The 19724-nt window shown below is 47.0% G+C and overlaps 1 protein-coding gene across 1 annotated transcript in view; it reads left to right on the top strand.

Annotated features, from left to right (window-relative positions):
• The window catches only part of SLC25A43 (solute carrier family 25 member 43), a 39757-nt gene extending 20713 nt beyond the window's left edge, over positions 1-19044 (top strand). The window contains exons 4-5 of the mRNA XM_034649422.1: positions 15826-15960; positions 16845-19044. Coding sequence (XP_034505313.1) covers positions 15826-15960; positions 16845-17045 — 336 coding nt within the window. The 3' untranslated portion in view covers positions 17046-19044. The remainder of the gene's footprint in view (positions 1-15825; positions 15961-16844) is intronic.
• Positions 19045-19724: the final 680 nt, after the last annotated feature.

Genomic DNA, 19724 nt, shown 5'->3' on the forward strand with positions numbered 1-19724 from the left:
CACCCCCCCAGCCCCCACCCTGTGCACACACATACCAACTGCCTGCCTCTCCTCTCTCTCCCCAAGCACAATACTAACCTGCTGGCCCTTTGCTGGCTGGGATCCCCACCGTTATCGCTACCATGGGCTCTCTGGGCAGCAAGTTGGTCCCCTGGTGTGCTGGGAGGTGAGGCGCGTGCAGCTGCAGGGGTGGAGGGTAGCTGGCAGGCAGCCCATGCTGGGGACAGTCGCCCACACCCCCTCGTGCAGACATCCCCACCACGGAGCCAGGGCGTTTCCCAGCTATGCGAGGACAACTCCTGGGGGTCTGGCTCTGCCAAGAGAAACTCTTGGGCCATGTGGTTCCCAGGACAGAAAGGTCCTTTTACTCCAATACGACTGGCCTGTTTTTGTTGTTTGGTTTTTGGGGATGGGCCAAAAGACAAAAGCTTCTTGCCACAACCGCCTTCAGCGTAGATACGCTCAGATGGTTTGGGAAGTGGGCAGCTTGGTCTTCGGGCTGTGTCTTACACGTCTAGGAAGAGAAAAGTTGTTTCCTATAACAAGCAAGAGGTTCTGAGCTCCTGTTTGCTCCAGCCAGAAGACTCCTTTCTTCCCCCTTTTCTTTCTTTTGTCTCTCCTTTTAAATACTCTTTTTTAAAATTTTAGGTTCAGAGCAAAATTGAGAGAAAGGTACAGAGATTTCCCATACACCCCCTGCCCCTGCCCCCTGCCCCGTGCACAGTCTTCCCCATAATCAACATCCCCCACCAGAGGGGTACGTTTGTCACAACTGACGAGTCTGCACTGACACATCATCGTCACCCAAAGTCCACAGATTACCTGAAGGTTCACCCTCAGTGTTGGACCTTCTCTGGGTTTGGACAAATGTATAGTGATGTATACCCATCATTCTAGCCTACAGAGACGCCTCTGGGCTCTGCCCACTCATCGTCACCCCAAACCCTTGCAAGCACCAATCTTTCTACTGTCTCCATCATTTTGCCTTTTCCAGAGTGTCATACAGTTGGAATCATACAGTATATAGAGTTTTTTCGTTGTGTTTTTTTTTTAAGCAAACTCTACCCCCAGTGTGGGGCTTGAACTCACGATCCTGAGATCAAGAGTCACATGCGCTATGGACTGAGCCTGCCAGGTGCCCCTCAGTATAGAGACTTTTCACATGTGCTTCTTTCACGTAGGAAGATGCATTTGAGGTCCCTCCATGTCTTTTCACGGCTCGATGCCTTGTTTCATTTTCATGCTAAATAATATTTCATTGTCTGGATTTAGTTTATTTCTCCATTCCCATACTGAGAGAGGACATCTTGTTGCTTCCAAGCTTTGGCAATTGTAAACAAAGTTGCTTTAAACATCCATGTGCAGGCTTTTGTGCAGACATTAAGTTTCAACTCCTTTAGGGAAGACCCAAGATCTGTTCTAATCAGTGCAATCACTAGACCATGTGCTAAGAGTATGTCTAGTTTTACAAGACACCACCAAACTGNGGACATTAAGTTTTCAACTCCTTTAGGGAAGACCCAAGAGCTGTTCTAATCAGTGCAATCACTAGACCATGTGCTAAGAGTATGTCTAGTTTTACAAGACACCACCAAACTGTCTTCCAAAGTGGCTGTGCCATTTTGCATTCCCACCAGCAGTGACTGAGAGTTCCCATTGCTCCGTGTCCTCAGTGGCCTTTGGTGATGTCAACATTCTGGATTTTGGACGTTCTAATAGGTGTGTAGTGGTATCTCATTTGTTGCTTTAATTTTTTTTAAAGATTTATTTATTTGTGAGAGAGAGAGAGAGGGAGAGAGCACAAGCAGCAGGCAGAGGGAGAAGCAGGCTCCCCTCGGAGCAAGGAGCCCAATGTGGGACTCGATCCCAGGACCCTGGGATCCTGACCTGAGCCGAAGGCAGATGCTTAACCTTAACCGACTGAGCCACCCAGGCTCCCTCACTGTTGCTTTAATTTGCATCTCCCTGTAGATCTGGAATAAGGAGCATCTTTTCATATGCTTATTTGCCACCCTTATATCTCCTCTGGTGAGGTGTGTCTGTTAAGGCCTTTGGCCTATTTTTTAATTGGGTTCTTTGTTCTCTCACTGTTGAGTTTTAAGAGTTCTTTGTATATTTGGGATAACGGTCCTTTATCAGATGTGTCTCTTGCAGATATTTTCTCCCAGCCTATGGCTTGTCTTCTCCTTTTCTTTTAAAATTAAATTATTCTACCTTCTGCATACGTAACACAGGCAGATGGTGGAAAATCCATAAGGGGCAAAGAGTATGCATTGGAAAAGTAAGTCTTCCCCGACCTTCATCCCCTGGCCTCTCAGTTCTCTGCAGACACCACTTCCCAGTATCTCATCTGAATCTTTCCAAAGATGGCCTATGCAAAGGTACACAGAAACACACACATTCATGTTCTTTCCGGGTTTTTTTAGATCATCAGCAACACAGACTCTTCTGTACCATTTTTTTTTTCACCTCAAAATGTATCTTGGAGAGGGTACCGTATCAGTCAGATGGAGCTGCGGCGTATTTTTAAACGGTGACGTAGTATTCCCCAGTACAATGAACTCTTTCTTTAACTAGCCCCCCATTGGTGGACATTNTCACCTCAAAATGTATCTTGGAGAGGGTACCGTATCAGTCAGATGGAGCTGCGGCGTAGTTTTAAACGGTGACGTAGTATTCCCCAGTACAATGAACTCTTTCTTTAACTAGCCCCCCATTGGTGGACATTTAGATCATCGCCAGTTTTCTGCTGTTACTAACAGTGCCACCACAAACATCGTGTAACACGCACATCGTTTCCCACATGGACGAATACATCTGTAGAATAAATTCCTGGAAATAGGATCGCTTTGGTTGAAGGGTGTATGAGTTTTACATCTTTAGAAATACCATTGACTTACTTCAGTACTCGTGGAGAGGATGAATGACCTAAAATGTTACCTCTTTCCGAAGGCCTCTTTGAGCTTTCTCAGAGAAATACTCAAGTGCTTTGCTTTGAAATATTTGTCTTTCATTTTCATGTACTGCCAGTCTGTCCCCTCCTTCCTTCAATATGTATTAAACACACACGGTGTGCCTGGCACATTGGCAGGCTTCAGGGATAAAACCACAAACACGACAGACACATCACTGCCCTCGTGGGGTGTCTGGTCCTGGAGGTGGGGTGGGGGGAATACATGTGGCAGAAATAATTGGGGCACCTGGGTGGCTCAGTCGTTAAGCGTCTGCCTTCGGCTCAGGGCGTGATCCCGGCGTTCTGGGATCGAGCCCCACATCGGGCTCCTCTGCTGGGAGCCTGCTTCTTCCTCTCCCACTCCCCCTGCTTGTGTTCCCTCTCTCGCTGGCTGTCTCTATCTCTGTCAGATAAATAAATAAAATCTTTGGAAAAAAAAGAAATAATTATACACTAAATCCTGACAAACTGTATCACGTGCCATGAAGGGGACGTACAGGGGGACCGTAAGTGTCTACTAGGCTTCTGACTTAGTCTGGGGGGGTCTGAGAAGATGTTCCTGAGGGAAGCAATGTATATTCTTCTCTTTTTTAAAAAAAAGATTTTATTTATTTATTTGAGAGGGAGAGAGAGCATGCACGAGCGGTGGGGGGGTGGGTGGAACACAGGCAGAGGGCGAGGGAGAAGCAGGCTCCCCCATGAGTGGGGAGCCTGATGCGGGACTCGATCCCAGGACCCCGGGATCCTGACCTGAGCCGAAGCCAGACACTTCACTGACCGAGCCACCAGGCGTCCATCAATGAGTATTCTGATCACTAAGAGAGACGTAGCCGGGCAGAGGAAAGGGCAGGTTCGAAGTCCTAGAGGCAGGAAGGAGTAGGACCAGCAGGTTGGATCAGAGGAGCAAGAAAGGCCCTCAGGGCATCTAGTTCCAGTCTCCTCACAGGTGAGAAAACCAAGGTTCAAAGAACTTCAGGAGCTGAACAAGGCCGTCCAGAGAGGGACGGAGCCAGACGGAAGAGCTGGCTTCTCTGGGTCTTTCCAGATGGTGCCGTGGCACGTTCTGCAGGATGCCTGCCCTGGGAGTGGTGGGCCTGAGCTAGATAGTACAGGATAGTTTTTTGGGTTTGTGTGGAGGAAAGATGTAAGTTCAGGGCCTCGTGACTAGCAGCCTGACATGTTTTGCTTCTCTTTACTAGTAATATACAGTTTGGGCAACTGGCCGTCTCGCGAGCCAGCCTAGTGCGTCGGTTTGGTCTTCGGCATCCTTGTCTCTTCTCCAAGTTTAGATAATAAATAATAATGACATTCATCATGATGGTTACTTTTGTAACGCTTGCTATACGTCGAATGCTGTTCCAAGGCACTTTACACATATTTCATTTACTCTTGACAACAATCCTGTAAGGTAGATATTCTGATCACCCCATTTTACAGATGAGGAAATTGAGGCTCAGAATGGTCAAGGCATTGGCTCCAGGTCACAGAGCTAGCGAGCGGCCCATGTGCTGTCAGTGTCAGCAGCAGGATGATGGACTCAGGTCTGCGCACTGAGCTGCCTGCAGCAGTGACCCTCAGCCCTGTCTGCACACCACAGTCAGCTGGGGAGCCTGGCCCGAAACTCCTGATGTCCAGCCCTCCCCCGGGTCAGTTAAATCACAGTCTCTGGGGGGGGATCCCAATCACTGATGGTTTTGAAAAGCTTCCCCGGTTAGTCTCCGATGCAGCTGAGGGTTGAGAAGCACTGGTCATTAGCATTCCTTCTTCCTTTGGGGGTATCTTCGTCCGGGCTGCAAGCACAGAATACCCTAGACTGGGTGGCTTGAACAACAGACACTCCTCATGGTTCTGGAGGCTGGGGAAGTCCGGGAGCAAGGTGCCGGCAGACTGGGTGTCTGGTGAGAACCCTCCTCCTGGTCTGCGGACAGCCACCTTCTTGCCATGTCTTCACACAGTGGAGTAAGAGACATCATCTCTCTGGTGTCTCTCCTTGTAAGGGCACCAGTCCCATTCGTGAAGGCTCCACCCTCGTGACCTAATCACCTTCCAAAGGTTCCACCACCCCATACCATCACAAGGTGGCTTCAACATAATGCATGTTGGGGGCGCACAAACGTTGTCCATAGCAGGGGACAGCCAGGAATCCAGGCTTGCCTTTATAGTCATTGAGTCTGACACTGGTAGAGGCATTTATTCAAAAATACCATGAGCTCTGGGGCGCCTGGCTGGCTCAGTCAGTGAATTGCACGACTCTGGATCTCAGGGTCGTGGGTTCGAGCCCCATATTGGGTGTACAGATTACTTTAAAAAAATTTTTTTTGTTTAAATCTTTTAAAAAAATACCATGAGTTCCGGTCTTAGCCTAGAGAATTCATTCAGGGTACACACTGTGGTAGCCACAGTCGGTGACAATTGTATGGTAAGTGTGCCAAGGGCTAAGAGAGTATTTTCTCAGTCCTGGGCATCAGAAGACAGTGGGGCTTTACTGGAATAGAGCTCGATTCTGAGTCAAAGAGACCCAAATTCAAGCTGATGCTTTGTCTCATGTTGTGTGATTTTGGAGATTTGGTCTTTCATAGACTCTATTTTGTCATCTATAAAATAGGGCTGAAAAGATCATACTACCTATGGGCCGCCTGGGTGGCTCAGTTGGTTAAGCGTCTGCCTTCAGCTCAGGTCACAATCCCAGGGTCCTGGGATCGAGTCCCACATCGGGCTCCTTGCTCAGCAGGGAGCCTGCTTCTCCCTCTGCCTGCTGCTCCCCCTGCTTCTGCTCTTTCTCCCCCTCTCTCTGACAAATAAATAAAATCTAAAAAAAAATCATGCTACCTATAGTTCACGAGGCTTTTGTGAGGATTAAATGAGATGGTAGGTGTCATGGGGCGTCTGGGTGGCTCAGTCGTTAAGCGTCCGTCTTCGGCTCAGGGCGTGATCCCGGCCTTCTGGGATCGAGCCCCGCATCCGGCTCCCTGCTCAGCGGGGAGTCTGCTTCTCTCTCTCCCACTCCCCCTGCTTGTGTTCCCTCTCTCGCTGGCTGTCTCTCCATCAAATAAATAAATAAAATCTTTAAAAAAAAAAGAGAGAGATGGTAGGTGTCGCGTGCTCAGGATAATGCCTGACACCTAGCACTGAGGAACCATTACTCATTTTTTTGCTCCATAACGGTCCATGTGGCTTATTTGAGCCTGGTCACAAGTTAACAATTGCATTTGGGCAAAGCTACTGGTGACACTGATACCAAGGGGAATTTGATTTGACATTGGATGAGTATCTGATCTGTGAGATGAAGAGCATTAGACCCTGAAGAGATAGGACAGAAGGAGGGCCTAGTGCTTGATCCCAAGGCCTGTGGGCTGCCAGCCCAGGTTTGTACTCAGATAACTCATACTGGGTAGACTGTACCAAAGCAGAGGTCCAAACAAATAGCTAAGAGAGCACAAGACAGGGAAAAGAACCTCGACTCAAACAAAGAAGCTATAAAATAATTACAAGGCAATGAAGGAAGTGTGAACACTGATCGGATACATGATATTAATTCATTATAATTTTTAAGGGTGATAATAGTATTATTATATATATTTATATTTTAGAGAAGAAGCCATCATATTTTCGAGAAGCATAATTAAATACTTACAGATGAATTGAAATGATGTCTCATAGGGGTAGAGATGAAAAAAGATTGGCCGTAAGTAGCTAACTGTTGAAGCTGGGTGATGGAACTCTGTTCGTTTTACCCCTTTTGTATACGTTTGAAATTTTCTACAATAAAAAGGTTTTTTTTGTTTTAGAATAAAATTGACATTTCTTAGTGTTACCTGCGAGCTGTGGTGGTAATGTAGTGGTCAATATTTAACAACTGATTCTCTGGGGAGAAAAAAAGCCCTGAGTTGTAGCGTTTGCCAATTTCAACGGTATCAATACTCTCACATGGCCGATTTCAAGCTACCATCTGTGAGGTCCACCAGCTCCTGGATTTCCTGTAATTCAACAATCAGCTCTCCCGGGGCACCGGGTGGCTCAGTCGGTTAAGGGACTCACTCTTGATTTGGGCTCAGGTCATGATCTCAGGGTGGTGAGATTGAGCCCTGCATTGAGATTCTCTCTCCTTCTCCTTCTGCCCCTCCCCCGTTCATGCTCATGCTCCGTCTCTCTCAAGTAAGTAAATAAACAAAATCTTAAAAAAAAAAATCAGCTCTCCTGAGCTGATAGGAGCTGGCTCTAGCATACTACCTGAAGGTTATAAATGTTGCCTAAGTGTTCTATAAAGCCATTACAATATTTTTAGCAGATGAGTAAAAAGATCTGATTCTGGGGCACCTGGATGGCTCAGTCGTTAAGCGTCTGCCTTCAGCTCAGGGCGTGATCCCAGCGTTCTGGAATCGATCCCCACATCAGGCTCCTCCGCTGGGAGACTGCTTCTTCCTCTCCCACTCCCCCTGCTGTGTTCCCTCTCTTGCTGGCTGTCTCTCTCTCTCTGCCAAATAAAAAAATAAAATCTTTAAAAAAGAAAAGACCTGATTCTTTAAAAAAATCTCTCTGGCAACTCTATAGAGAATGAACCATAAAGGGGCCAGGCAAGGAGCCTCAAACTCTCTCTGTCCCAAGGAGACCAAAAGGGAGCTGCATAATGGTCCATGTCCGCTTAGTGTCTTTTTGTTTTAGTTGTGGTGGGGGCACCAGGTTACAAAATGATTACCTTGACTCATGACTCAGGGCTTTTCTGTAGTTTTACTGGAAACCAGCAGAAGATAAATCAATCATATGATTTCATATCAGAATAAGGTTAATTTCCTGCATGAACATAATCTCTTTTTAATGTGTCAGTCTTACAGTAGCAGGAGGAACTTCAAGTCTTATGATTAGGCAGATTCTTTCTAAAGGGAAAGGAAGCTCTTAATATCTGTTTGGCAATAGTTCTTTATCGGCAGGGTGAGAAGGAAAGGAAGCCGGGTCGCAACAGTGTCCAAGTAAGCATTTTAAAGTAAGACACTCACCAAAGACCCCTGACCATTTTGGCTCCTGAAACTCCAGGCTGGGAGACTCAGCTTGTCCATTTCATGTTTTATTTCCCATACTCTGGTCTGTATTTGACTGGTACTATACCCCAAAGGGAAGGACTAACCCAGAGGTTCACCCTTCACCTTGATATAGGACTCTATATGGTTAAAGATTACAACATGGATCCTTCAGTGGGGCGCCTGGCTGGCTCAGTTAGTAGAGCGTGCAATCTTGATCTCGGGTTTGTGAGTTTGAGCCCCACATTGCATGTAGAGATTACTTAAAAATAAAATTTTTAGGGGCGCCCGGGTGGCTCAGTCAGTTAAGCATCTGCCTTCAGCTCAGGTCATGATCTTAGGGTCCTGGGATCAAGCCCCACGTGGGGCTCCCTGCTCAATGAGGAGTCTGCTTCTCCCTCTGCCCCTCCCCCCTCTTGCTTGTGCATGCTCGTGCTCTCTCTCTCTCAAATAAATAAAATCTTAAAAAAGTAAAAATAAATATAATCTTTAAAAAAAAAGAATGTTGATCCTTCAAGCTGGATTGACAAGGAAAGATACAACAATCTTTCATATAAAATAAAGAACTGTGGAACCTTATTAATTTGCATGGCACTAAAGTTATAATAACAACCCAGGGTTCAGTAAGGAAATGAATAATATAAATAGCAGGACATATTCTCCTCCCCATTTTTGAAATGAGGAAATCGAAGTTCAGAGAAGTTAAGGAACTTGCTTACGATCACAGAGCTAGTGAGTACAGGAGACAAGGGTTCAAACCCAGGTTTGTGTGATGGTAAAACCCAGGCACATGACCTTGTGCTCCACATAGGCTTCCACAAACTGCTCGGCTAGATGTCAACATAGGGCCCAGAAAGTCTGTCTACTACGCTGCGCTTTGTTAATCCGGTTTAGTCATATAAAATAAAATGGAATATCCTTCCAAAATTTCATAATTTAGCCTTCACTAATTTAAACTAGCCCCCCACACACATATACACATTGGAATTACTGACATTTTTCTGTATTGTTTATCGAATGCCCTTATGGCGGGGGTTCACGAGAGAGGCTGAGGTCTGATAAGAAAGGACGACTGTCCTTGCCAGGGCCGTGCAGCAACAAGTGGCAGGGTGGGGTGTCCTGCGAGGGCACGAGCTAGGCAGGGGTCAGGTGCAGCACACGTTGTCATTTTATGTCTTGGAACCTAGAGACCAAGGTCAGGGAGTCACTGGGAGTCAGGGTCCCAGAGGGCAGACTGCAGTGGCCCAAGAGGCAGAGCACCTGGCTTTTGTCACTCTTGGTCACTCTTCCTCTCAAGATCTTGGGTTTCCATCTGTAAATGAAGGCATTGGATCGGAACATCTTTTTTTAAGGATTTTAGTTTTAAGTAATCTCTACCCCCAACTTGGGACTCAAACTCACGACCAAGAGATCATGAGTCACGTGCTCCACTGACTGAGCCAGCCAGGTGTCCCCATTGGACTGGAATATCCTAAGATCCCTTTCAGATATGAGTCTGTGGTTTCAGGATTCAGGGTTATTGGGGGCTGGAGTCACGAGATCCGTGAACCAGAGCGAGAGCAAGAAAGGGCCAGGCTTCATGGTCAGAGACAGCAAAAATCTACAGGCCACAAGGCCTGACCCTCTGGGTAGTTTGTTTCAGTGATTAAAATTGAGTTTTAGCGCTACTTCTCTGGCTGCAATTTGTTCACACGATCTACAGGGTTTTATGGTGGATGGAGAGGAGAAGCTGAGTAAGACGTCGGTAGTCCCAGCCATCAGGGATCACAGTGTCCCAGGGGAAAGAATATGAAACAACTAACTCATATGAGACGGAATAAAATGTGTTACTTACGAGCCGTATGACCTTGATCAAATCACTTAGCCTGTTCCTAAGCCTCGGTCTCCTCACCTGTAACAGGCACATAAGCAGTCAGTAAACGTCTATGTATTAGTAGCAGCGGTAGCAACATCATTACAGATATTTTGTACTTGGATATTATCACTTCTTAGTCAAATAGAACTATCTACACACTGTTGTTGCGAAGAGAGGAGAAATCATATGAAGTTTGATCCTTGTTTTCTAAAAAGAGTCTATATCATATTGTATCGGTTTTGACCCACCATTTTTATAATTCGTGCGTGGCATTATGTCAAAATGCTTTCAAAATTCCAGACCACTCCTGTACTGAGTGTTTCAGACATTTATTCAGCAAATCATTCACTCCGAGCACCGGCCATGTGCCAGCTGCCGGGGAAGGCACCAGAGATACAGAACTGAACAAGACCAGTCCTTACCGAGCGCACAGCCCCCTGGGAGAAGCAGACATGTCAATCAGACCTGGTTACAGTACAGTGTGAAGGGGACCTCCTGCAAAGAGCTGTCCCTATTCACTGCCTCCAGTCTTTCTCTTCCCATCTCTCTTGAATCATTCCAATCGGTCTTTTGCCCTTGCCACTCAATAGAAACTTCTCTTCTTAAGTAAACAATGACCTCCATGTCTCTAAATCCAATAATCGGAACTCAGTCCTCATCTTCCTTGGCCTCAGGAGCTCACCACACGCTGTGACACACTCACTGCCTGCACTTGTCTTCTTTACCAGTCTTCCTCTTTTCTTTGACTTCTAAATGTTAGGGTATCCCCAGGCTCGAGCCCTACATGATCTCATCCAGTCTCCTGGCTTTCAATACCATCTAGGTGTTGAGGACTGCGAAATTAGATCTCCAGCCCTGACCCACTCTCCTGAGCAGCGGACTTGTGTAGTCAACTCCCCATCTCCATTGAGATGTCAAAGAGGTGTCACACGGTTGAACTCCTGAAGTCTCCTCTGCCTATCCTCCCAAAACTCCCTGATTCTCCCATAGTTTTCCCATTTGGTTAAGGGCACTTCAATCTACCCAGTTGATCGGGCCAGAAACTTTGGAGTCATTGACCCCCATGACCAGCATCAGTCCAAGCTACCATCCTTTCTTGCCTCAATTCCCCTTGTAATCTCCTAACCAGTCTCCCTCCATCCTTTTACCCTTTTCCCCGGCCTTGAATCTTCTCAACACAGCAGCCAAAGGGATCCTATTAAAATAATAAACTAGGGTTTGTCACTCTTCTATTGAAAACCCAGCAGCATCTCCCATTCTCACTCAGTAATATAAGTTGAAATACTTAAAATGGCCTACCAGCCTTACGGGGTCCAGTCGTGTCTAATTGCCAGTTACTTTTCTGATGCCTTGTTCTGTTACTCTCTCTCTTGTTCATTCCATTCCCACCACATTGGACTCCTTGCTGTCTAACATTCCAGGCATGCTTCTGCCCCAGGGCCCTTGCAGATAACTATACAATTCACTTCCTTCAGATCTTCACTCAAAGATCCTCTTGGTGAGTCTTCTGGGACCACCCTAATAAAAACTTCAACGCCCTCCAGGCACCCCCTGTATCTTTTCCCTGCCTTTATTTTCTTCAGAACATTCACTGCCTTTTAATATTTGGTATAATTATTTATTTTCTTTGTCTGTTCCTCCCCCACAACTAGAATTTCAGCTCTGTGGGAACAGGGACTTTTTGTCTGTTTGGTTCACTGCTGTATCCTCAGTGCCTGGTACATAGTAGGTACCCAATAAGCATTTGAATAAATGAAAAGTCTTCAGAGGGGATAATGGGAGCTAACAGGAGTACAGAAATATTGCTAAGGAGTGCAAGGAGAGAACGATGCTTTTAATGCTAGGAAAATTGTCATTTAAGGGCCTTGTATATCATTCTAAAGAGCTTGGATTTCATTCTATAGGTGGTAGAAAGTCGGTGAAGGAGTCAGTGGTCCACACTGAAACGTCAGAGATGCGTTCTGAATGCACCGGAAAGGACGGGAGTGGGTCGAGGAGGCGAGTTAGAGACAGTCGCAATGATCCATGCATGAGACAGTGGTAGCCTGAACTAAGAGAGTGGCAGTTGAGAACGTAGAAAAGGGCATGGATCTGAGAAGTGCTGTATTTAGAAGATAAAATTGATCGTACTTGATTGATTGACTAGGACAGTAAGACTGAGAGAATGAAGGAACCCCAGGTTCCTGGCTTGGGACAGCAGGTTGAACAGTGGTGCCATTTACTGAGATAAATACAGAAGAGGAGTGCCTGGGTGGCTCTGTCGGTTAAGTGTCTGACTCTTGATCTCGGCTCAGGGCTTGATCTCACAGACGTGGGTTCAAGTCCCACGTTGGGCTCCATGTTGGGTGTGGAGCTAGCTGTGTAGCTAGCTAGAAATACAGAAGAAAGCATAACCTTGATGTAGTCAAGGTGAAAAGGCAGCACTGGGGGCTAAGTGTGCCAAGTTTTGAGAACCTGTGTGCTATCTGGGTGGGGATGTCCAGTAGGAAGCTGGGTATTTGATTTTGGAGCTCAGGGTGGGAGGTCAGGGCCAAAGAGAAAGATTTGTAAGTCATCTACCTGTAGATGGTGTTTAAAGCCGTGGCTATGGTAGAATTTCCTAGAGAAATTGTATAAATTGAGGAGGACAAAAAGTTGCTGGTTATTAGTGTCAAACACTGCCCCAAAAATCCAATAAGAAAATATTTTTAAAAATCTACTGAATTTGGCAGGTAGGAGGCCCTGAGGATACCGAAGATACAGCAGTGAACCAAACAGGCAAAAATCCCCTCTCCCACAGAGCTAAAATTCTAGCTGGGAGGAGTAGACAAATAAGAAAAGAAATAAGAAAATCATACCAAATCGTAAAAGGCAGCAAGTGCTCTGAAAATACAAATTTTAAAAATTAAAAAAAAAGAAAGGCAGGGAACCAAGGTAGGCCTGGCCAGAATCCACAGGCAGACACGGGTCCAGATGGCAGTGAGTAGAGCAGTGAGTGGGGAGGGAGGAAGTGGAGTCAGCCGGAGTCTACCGCTGTTTCAATAAGCGCGGACGGAAAGGGAAAGGGATGTCCATTAACAGCCAAGTGGATAAACACACAGTGGCACATCCACACAACGGAATACTACGCAGCAATAAACCCGAAGGAACTACTGATGAACACAGCGACATGGATGAATCTCAGAAGCATCGTGCTGCGTGAAAGAAGCCAGTCTCGAAGAACGTGCGACTCTTGATCTCAGGGTCATGAGCTCGAGCCCCCCGTGGGGTATAGAGATGATTAAATAAATAAAACTTTTAAAAAATACTTTCAGAAGCCAATCTCAAAAGGTTATGTGCTGTTTGCTTCCATTTGTATGACATTCTCAAAAGGCAAAACTGTAGGGACAGAGAGAAGACCAGTGGCTGCCCAGGGCTGGGAATGGGGGAGGCCTTGACTGCAAAGGGGCAGCGCGTGACAAGGGTGGGGGCAGAAGGAGCAGTTCTGTGCCCTGATGGTGGTGGTGGTCACACAGATCGATACGTATGTTAAAACTCCTAGACCTGTACCCCGAAACCGGGTAATTTGACTGTATATTAATGTGGGAATGAGAGGTTGGACTGTCTCTAAAGGGCAAAGTCAAGATCAGTGGAAGCAGTTATTTTGAAGATGAGAGGGACTTGAGTTTATTCATTTGCTAAGGAGGAAAGTCAGGTCTCTTGGGACGGGTGCCCAAGAAGAGTTCAAAGGTGTGAGATCCAGGGCACCGGTGGGAAGAAAAGATGTTTATGCAAAGAAGCAAAAGCTGAGGCCCTGTACCATCTGTTTGCTGTATGAACCGGGAGACCGGGTCACCTACCTAGAGTAGAGGAACGGGTGTGGGGTGCCGGGCATCAAGGGCTGTGCGAAGGTTTGGCAGAGCTGCGCTGAGGACAGGCAAGGATACTTTGAAGGCTTGGTTCGCAGTATGAAGGCCCAGCAGACGTTGGCAACCTCGAAGCTTCAGTGGTACCGATCTGCCCCTTTGTGGATTCATCTTCAGTGGCTTGAGGCAGAGAAGGGGTGTGTGGGTGAGAGCAGCTGAAGGACAAGGGGCAAGGATTTTGAGAGTAGGAGCACAAAAAGCTGGGCGAGGATTGGAAAGGGAAGGCACTGAAGCCATCAGGGAACTGGGGGCCCCGGGGGGAGACAGGAGGGGGCAAGTGCCCGGGGGCTTAATGATCTAAGCGTGATGAATAATATAGGAACTAGCGAGGGAGGGGCCAGCGGATGAGGACACTGTGGTCCCAGGGGTTCTGAAGTCTAAGATTTCAGACGTGGGTGTGGAGAATTAGCAACGCTAGGTGAGGGATTGTGTTGCTACTTAGCATACTTTATTTTTTTAAGATTTTATTTTATTTATCTGTGGGAGAGAGAGCACAAGCAGGGGGAGGGGCAGAAGGAGAGGGAGAAGCAGGCGCCCCACTGAGCAGGGAGCCCAACTCGGGGCTTGGTCCCAGGACCCTGATCATGACCTGAGCCGAAGGCAGAGCTTCACTGACTGAGCCACCCAGGCGTCCCTGTTTAGCATACTTTCTATGTTACAGTAATAGCAACGCTAGCTCCTATCTGCTGATCCTTACCACGTGCCTGACACGGCCGATCACTTTACATGCATATCTCATTTAATTCTCACAGCAGCCCCAGGAAGCGGGTGCTGCGAATAAGGAAACTAAGGCTCAGGAGGGTTAGATAAGTGCCCAGGGTCACACGGCCTGTGCGGCAAGCGGCCAGGACTAGACTCTGACTTGTCCGACTCCAGAGGTTCTGCTCTTCCAGACTGTTGGACTATTCTGCCTCTCCCACGTGGAAGATCTTGTTGTTGTTGTTGTTGTTTCTTTATTTTTAAGTAATTGCTACACCCAACCTGGGGCTCGAACTCATGACCTCGAGATCAAGAGTCATGTGCTCTTCTGACTGAGCTGGCCAGGCACCCCTCCCATGTGGAAAATCTTGATTCCACTTCACTACGATGCTATGCTAGTCTCAACTAGACACTGTTTCAGAAACAAACCAAAATATGTGCAAAGCTTCATGTGAACTGGACACAATGACTGAAAGCCAGCTCTGAGGGGCTGCCCCTCACAGTGGGCAATGGTGTCAATTTTGTATAGAGATGGTCTACTGAAAAGTCCTCTCATCGGATCCCAAAACTGTTTTCTACTAAAGGACAAAAATGTTACTTTCCAAGATGGAGCGTGTTGGTGATTGGTCAGGATAGTTCCGGGAGTCGTGATGAAGTCCGTGAAGTGACCAACATTGCGGGTGGCCAAAGAGGCGTAAAAGTAAGGATCACTGAAGCCGAGGTCCAGGAACGCGGTGTGGGATGAGTTGTCTTATAGATGCCGAAACTCCTTAAGATGATGGTGAATCTGGAAGAGGGGGAGCCATCAGGTGGCACGGTCTTCAGTGAATGGAGAAGACCTTCAGGAGGTCAAGAGAGGCGAGCAGCAACAAGGAGTGTGGTTGAGGGACACGAGCCCCAGGCGAGAACTTCGGGCACGAGAGGGAAGGCATCAGGGTCTGGGCACAGTTAGAGGGAGCGAGAAGAATGCTGCCATCACTCTGCTCTTCACCCTGGGACATCTGGGATGTGGGGAATGAGCAGCTTGAGAGCTTCACAGAGGAGGCATCAGTTAAGACAAGGAGACCAGGGGAGGAGGGAGGTTTTAAAAAGGTTAAGGGCACGGGACAATGTTTATCATGTCCAGAGGGCATAGGTTGGGAAGCGATGTCAAGTACGAAGTTTAGTCTGTCCTGAATGGTTGCTTCCTTCCAAGCCAAATAAGCCACAAATAGGTGAACGGGGTGTCGTGACTTCACTGCGTGTTAATATTCACTCTGAGCCCATCGAACAAGGGCCCTGTGGCAGCCGTTCTTGGTGGGCATCTTGGCCAAGAGCATAGCGACCAGAGGGCAGACTTGAGACCCTGGCTTCCCTGATTAGAACATTCCTTTGCTGGTGACGACATCACCACGTCCCATCTTCTGTATTTCCCGCCAGGCTCAGAGCCCGCACCTTCCCCACCATGGAGGAGTAGATGTCCATTTCTCAGGAGCAGTGGACTGCTTCCGGCAGACGGTCAAAGCCCAAGGGGTCCTGGCGCTCTGGAATGGGCTGACAGCCAACTTGCTGAAGGTGAGAAGGGCGGTCAGTCCCTTGCTTCCCCACCTCTTCCGATTCTAGCCCGTTCCCTCGCTGCTCCCTTCCGGGTTGCCTGGGGACAGCCCCATCTAGCCCTGACGTTTGCGCAGGACCCATGAGCACAGGCTGGCGGTCACCCCTGAGACAGGGGACCCTGTGCGGTGGCGGGGCATCTGACGCCCTGTCCCGGAGGAGCTGAGCATTTAGTGTGGAGGCTCCTGACGTGGGGGTTCACGGACTCCTAAGAGGAAGCTAATCCCCCAGCCTAACAGCGTATGCAAAAACGTGTAGGTACGTGCATACGTGCACCTTTCTGGGGAGAGGACCCATAGCTGTCATCATATTCCCAAAGAATTTCATGACCCCTCCCCCCCCAGAAAAAAAGGTTAAGAACTCTGGACTAACCTTGCACAAGTGTCAGGTTGTCTACAGGCATGTTAATCCAGGCCATGCTTCCTCGGAGCGTGCCCTTTATTTTTTTTTTAAAGATTTTATTTATTTATTTGACAGAGAGAGACAGCCAGCGAGAGAGGGAACACAAGCAGGGGGAGTGGGAGAGGAAGAAGCAGGCTCATAGCAGAGGAGCCTGATGTGGGACTCGATCCCAGAACGCTGGGATCACGCCCTGAGCTGAAGGCAGACGCTTAATGACTGTGCCACCCAGGCACCCCAGGGGGCATGCCCTTTAATCTCTGCCATTCCTCTCCCCCGACCCACACTGTGCCAGCTTTCATTCTGCCATCTTCCCCGATTCCAAAAAGAATGATGTTGTATTGTCCACAGCCCTTACCTCAGTTTACCCTGGTCCAGGTTGACTGCAGATGCACTGATATTTTCTTTTTAAGATTTTAACATGATTTTCATTTCCTTTTAAACAGGTAGTCCCATATTTTGGAGTTATGTTTGGCACCTTTGAATTCTGCAAGAGAATCTGTCTTTACCAAAATGGTTACATTGTGTCTCCTCTGAGCTATAAATTGACCCCGGGGGTGGATCAGAGTTTGAAGCCCCAGGAATTGCGAGAACTTAAAAAGTTCTTCAAAACTGGACAGCTAAAGTCTAAAAAACCAACTCTTTAAAACTGAATGGCACAAGAAGTGCACTGACCGAAGGCGTGTTACAATCGTAACAAAAATGTCGCTCCATAACCGTGCGCGCGTGGAGTGATGAGAGGATCCCCCCATCTGCTGCTCTTGGAAATGAGAAGATTCAGCCACATACCAGGTCCAAGCTCCAAACTGATGTCCTGGTGAACACCTGCACCATGGGAAAGCTTCCCAGCGCGACTGCTGGATGGTGGCCTGCCGCCAGATTTTATAACAAAACTCAACATTAATGAAAAGTGCTATTTACACTCCATAGATGTGCAACTTAGACGACGCCAAAGCAAGGGCATCACTGTAGCCTCAGAGTGACAGGGAGTTGAAGTGGCCTAGCAAACAGCACATCAGGAGCTCAGTCATGGGGTTGCAGCTTGCACTGACCCACACCGGCCTCTCATTGCTCCATTCGACCCTAGTCTTCCTGACACACTTGTTCTTTTTTTTTTTAGATTTTATTTATTTATTTGATAGAGAGAGACAGCCAGCGAGAGAGGGAACACAAGCAGGGGGAGTGGGAGAGGAAGAAGCAGGCTCCCAGTGGAGCAAGGAGCCTGATGCGGGGCTCGATCCCAGAACGCTGGGATCACGCCTTGAGTGGAAGGCAGACGCTTAACGACTGAGCCACCCAGGCGCCCCATCGACACACTTGTTCTGAAACTCCTAACGTTTGCTGACTTCCGAGTGCACACACCAGAGTATAAATTATGCCTTATCAGAAACCAAGTTAAAGGGACGCCTGGGTGGCTCAGTCAGTTAGGCATCTGCCTCGGGCTCAGGTCGTGATCCTGGGATCTCAGGATGGAGCCCCGAGCAGGGAGCCTGCTTCTCCCTCTGCCTCTGTGTGCTCTGTCTCTCTCTCTCTCTCAAATAAGCAAATAAATCTTTTTTTTTAAAGAAACTAAATTAAAACCTTTAACATTCTAAATTCATCACCCTGTCGTAGTAGAACCATCCTTCTTTTCTTAAATGTGAAGCATCTCAAGCATAAGAACCTCAGGCACCTTCTCTCGGGAAGGCAGTTTGTGCCGTGACCACTTCATTAATGGCCTTCTTCCAATTGAAGTCATGTTCCGTTGAAGCGGCCTGAATTCTCTGCCTTTTTAACTTGCTTTGCAAGCCTACCCGGAAAATAAAATATCTAGACAACCGAAGTGATTCTCACAAGATGTCCCAGTTGCCTAGAAAAGGATCAAATAGAACATTTGACACACATATCAAAAAGAAAAATGGAACTGAACGAAGACACTTCAGGCTAATCATCTCTACTTGATTTTTTTAAAAAATCAAATTTTGGATTATTCCCCTTGAGGACTCCATGTCAAGTTTATATAACTGTACTTCCAAATAGTGCCTATCTATGCATTAAAAAGCAATAATAGTAAATTGCTAATTTACACACACACACACACACACACACACACACAGGCTTTCAGTATGTTGAAAGTGTTTTTCCCTGTTAAATTTATTTTCCAAAGAAAAATGTCGTTTGGTCATTTGTTACTAAGGTGAGTTATAGCAGAGGAATAGCAGTTCATACACACAGGAAGATCTCATCTGTAACCCAATCTGTTAACATTGGGAGGGTGACAAATTCTTTACCCACAGTGAATAGTCTATTTATTTACTCTTCATTTTTCCCCAAGTGAACAATTTTTTTTAAGTTCTGAAATCTGCAAAAAAAAATTTTTTTTTACTAGATCTAAAATCCTGACCTCAGGTTACTTACATCATGTTAATATCTTCTGTGTATTCTGCCCATATTATGAGATGGACAGCCACACTCTTGCTATTGTCACACACAGGAATGCTTTCTGAGCTGTAGTTTTGATGTTTTCAATAAAGTTAAGTGGGGAAAAGGAATGCCTCATTTTTCTAATTTCAGGACAACTCTTAAAACTCTAGTTTTTGGGGGCTCCTGGCTGGCTCAAAAAATCTTTTTTTAAGATTTTATTTATTTATTTGACAGAGAGAGAGAGACAGCCAGCGAGAGAGGGAACACAAGCAGGAGGGAGTGGGAGAGGAAGAAGCAGGCTCCCAGCGGAGGAGCCTGATGTGGGGCTCGATCCCAGGACTCCGGGATCACACCCTGAGCCAAAGGCAGACACTTAACGACTGAGCCACCCAGGCGCCCCAGAATGTGCAACTTTTGATCTTGGGATCATGAGTTTGAGCCCCATGTTGGGTGTAGAGATTACTAAAACTTATAATAATAATAAAATTAACTTTAAAAAAACCTCTAGTTTTGTTCCTAAAATAAACTTCAGCTTATTTTCATTTTCTCAGGGTGTGAAGGGAGTGTTCTGTTTCTCTGCTTTATTTTTTTTTAAAGATTTTATTTATTTATTCGACAGAGATAGAGACAGCCAGTGAGAGAGGGAACACAAGCAGGGGGAAGGGAGAGGAAGAAGCAGGCTCCTAGCAGAGGAGCCTGATGTGGGGCTCGATCCCATAACGCCGGGATCACTCCCTGAGCCGAAGGCAGACGCTTAACTGCTGTGCCACCCAGGCGCCCCTGCTTCTCTGCTTTGGAATCCATCAAATGCTTTCTAAGCCTCCCCAGAGGGGCTAGAAATGAAATCCTTGGTGGGGATGGGAGGGAAAAAGGCTTCCAATGATAAGCTGAGGCAGTCAGGCTTGACCCACCAAGCAAAGAGG

This window comes from Ailuropoda melanoleuca, chromosome X (genome assembly GCF_002007445.2).
Source record: "Ailuropoda melanoleuca isolate Jingjing chromosome X, ASM200744v2, whole genome shotgun sequence".
NCBI classification, from domain to species: Eukaryota; Metazoa; Chordata; class Mammalia; order Carnivora; family Ursidae; genus Ailuropoda; species Ailuropoda melanoleuca.